Genomic DNA, 3019 nt, shown 5'->3' with positions numbered 1-3019 from the left:
GCTTGCTTGAGGTGGCCTTCTTAAGCTTCCACACCATGTGTTATTTGCCCTTGACTACATATCCCTCGGGTTGTTCCATGTAGATGGTCTCCTCAAGACTTCCATTTAGGAAAGCTGTCTTGACGTCCATCTGCCATACCTCCCAATCCATGTAGGCTGCGATAGACAAAAGAATTCGGATTGACTTGAGCATAGCTACTGGCGAAAAGGTCTCATCGTAATCGATACCTTCTCTCTGGGTATAACCCTTAGCTACTAGTCTTGCTTTGAAGACTTTAACTCGTCCGTCAGGTCCTCGTTTGCATTTGTAAATCCATTTGCTCCCAATGGCAGTACAACCTTCAGGTAGGACTAACAAATCATAAACGTCTTTGTCTATCATTGATTGTAGTTCAGAATCCATTCCTTCTTTCCAGGAATGACTATCTGAATCTGCCATCGCCTCTTTAAAGTTCCATGGATCTGATACATTGCCGTCTGGGTCTAAGTCAGATGACTCACCCAAACCAATGTACCTTTCTGGTTCACGAGGAACCCTCCCACTACGACGAGGCTCTACAATTTGTTGTACAGAAGTTGATATCTCAGGTATAGATTGTACTTGTGTTATTGGTTCTTTGCTTGTGGAAACTGAAGTATCTCTTAGTTCCTCAAGAGCTACTTCACTGCTGGACTTATGATTCATCACGTAGTCTTCTTCTAAGAACTTAGCATTTGTGCTAACAAATACCTTCTTATCTCGTAGACTATAGAATTCATAGCCTTTCGTTCCACTGGGATACCCTACAAACAAACATACCTCAGTACGAGACTCCAACTTCGTTGGATCTTTCTCCAACACGTGTGCTGGACAACCCCACACTCTGAGATGTCTTAGACTAGATTTTCGTCCAGTCCACAACTCATGTGGTGTTGTAGGTACTGATTTGGATGGTAAGTTGTTCAAGGTATAGCTTGCTGTGAGCAACGCGTGTCCCCAAAACGAAATAGGTAACTTAGCATAACTCATCATCGATCGAACCATTTCTAAGAGGGTTCTATTCCTTCGTTCAGCTACGCCGTTCTGCTGGGGTGTGCCAGGCGCAGTCAATTGGGATTCAATTCTCGCCTCTTACAAGTAGTCCAAGAACTCACTACTAAGGTACTCGCCTCCACGGTCAAACCGTAGAGACTTGATTGTCTTACCATGTCGCTTCTCCACAAGTGCCCTGAATTCTTTGAATTTTTCAAAAGATTCTGACTTGTGACGCATTAAATAGACATATCCAACTTTCGAGTAGTCATCAATGAAGGTGATGAAATACTGAAAGCCGCCTTTAGCTTGAGTAGTCATTGGACCACACATATCAGAATGAACGAGCTCAAGTACTTCCTTGGCCCTATTACCTTTGACCTTAAAAGGTCTCTTAGTCATCTTGCCTTCCAAACATGATTCACAAGTTGTATAAGGTTCTATTTCTAGATCCTTAAGTAGACCTTGGTCTACCAACGCTTGAATCCTAGTAGGGTTAGCATGGCCAAGTCTAAGGTGCCATAAGTACGTTTCGTTCATTGAAACAGAAGGAGATTTTCTTTTTCGAGAAAATTTCGATGTTGAATTAGATTCAGTTTTATGTTGCATATACTGTGTAGACATTATAGTGTAAAGGTTGTTTTCCATGATACCACGACAGATATAAGAACTACATTTCTTGATAATGCATGAATCATCAAATGAAATCGAATATCCATCAGAAACAAGTTTAGAAACTGAAATTAAATTTCTTCTAAACGAAGGTATCAACAAAACATTGTTCAACACTAAAACTCTATCACTAGAAAAACGTAAATAAACGTCTCCCACTACAAAGGCTGCCACTCTCGTAGCATCGCCCAGCTGGATCTCGATCTCTGTTTCATTCAACTGTCTTGTTACCTGCATTAAATCAGGATCAAAACAAACATGATCAGTAGCTCTAGTATCAACCACCCATTGCTGAGTAGATACAACTGCTAAACATGATTCAACAACGAAAGCTTGGTGCATACCTAAGCCATTGGCCTTCTTAGGACAATCCGGCTTCCAATGCCCCTTTTCGCCGCATTTGAAACACTTGCCACTTTGCTTCTTGTTTGTGTTCACCCGTTTCTTTTTGCCCTTAGCTATCTTTGGTGCTACAACATTCTGGGCTTTCTTCTTCCCCTTACCTGGCTTAGAGCCTGAGGAAGACGGCCTAGAACTCATCATAGCAGCCTTTGTCTAGACCATAAGATCCTCCGCTGACTGCAACTCAGTCAACAGTTCAGCTAGGGTGTAAGCCCTCTTGTTCATCTCGAAATTGAGCTTGAACTGCTGATAGCTAGCTGGCAAACTCTGAAGGATTATAGTTACTTGGGACTCGGGATCAATGATCCCTCCCAAAACCTCAATTTGATTGAGGTGGCTCATCATCTCGAGGACATGGTCCCTCACAGATGTGCCCTCCTTCATAACCTTAGTCATGATGCTCCGAAAGGCTAAAGATTTAGCCGCTCGATTCTGAGTACCAAAAAGGTTATTAAGATTGTTCATAATCTCAGTAGCAGTGTTCATGCATTGATGCTGATGTTGAAGTACTGTTGACATAGAAGCCAACATGTAGCACTTCGCCATCTCATTGGCTTTACGCCACTTTCTGTATGTTTCTTTCACTGCTGCAGAAGCATTTGCAGCAGGTTCGGGTGGTGTCACGACCGCCCATACAAGGGGTACCACAAACGCGGCGATCGTGACCGACATGCATGGATTACAATTTAAAAGAACAACTTAATTAATTTAAAGAAAGAAAAACAACTTAGTTTAAAGAGTTTAAGGTTATAATTTTTTTTTGAAAAGACATAAGGTAAAATACTTTTAAAAAGGACAACGGGAAAAATTAGACTTAAGAAATACAACAACTAATAACTAAAGTTGAACAAACACTTAACTTAAATCTCGAAGAATAAAATTTTCAAACGACAACGTAAACACTAGTTTAAAGCTCATCACCACCATACATGT

At 41.2% G+C, this 3019-nt stretch overlaps 1 protein-coding gene across 1 annotated transcript; it reads right to left on the bottom strand.

The window, feature by feature from the left end:
- Window positions 1-1844: 1844 nt before the first annotated feature.
- On the bottom strand, window positions 1845-2794 carry LOC121767965. Its single transcript, XM_042164306.1, has 2 exons — window positions 2029-2794; window positions 1845-1915 (listed from the first exon to the last, which is right to left on the bottom strand). Exon 1 carries the CDS (start codon window positions 2756-2758, stop codon window positions 2240-2242), a length of 519 nt encoding a protein of 172 aa, XP_042020240.1. The 5' UTR covers window positions 2759-2794; the 3' UTR covers window positions 1845-1915; window positions 2029-2239.
- Between the last annotated feature and the right edge of the window lie 225 nt (window positions 2795-3019).

This window comes from Salvia splendens, chromosome 15 (genome assembly GCF_004379255.2).
Source record: "Salvia splendens isolate huo1 chromosome 15, SspV2, whole genome shotgun sequence".
Lineage (NCBI taxonomy): Eukaryota > Viridiplantae > Streptophyta > Magnoliopsida > Lamiales > Lamiaceae > Salvia > Salvia splendens.
The sequence above is the reverse complement of the archived record's forward strand: the minus strand, read 5'-3'. Positions and strand labels throughout refer to the sequence as shown.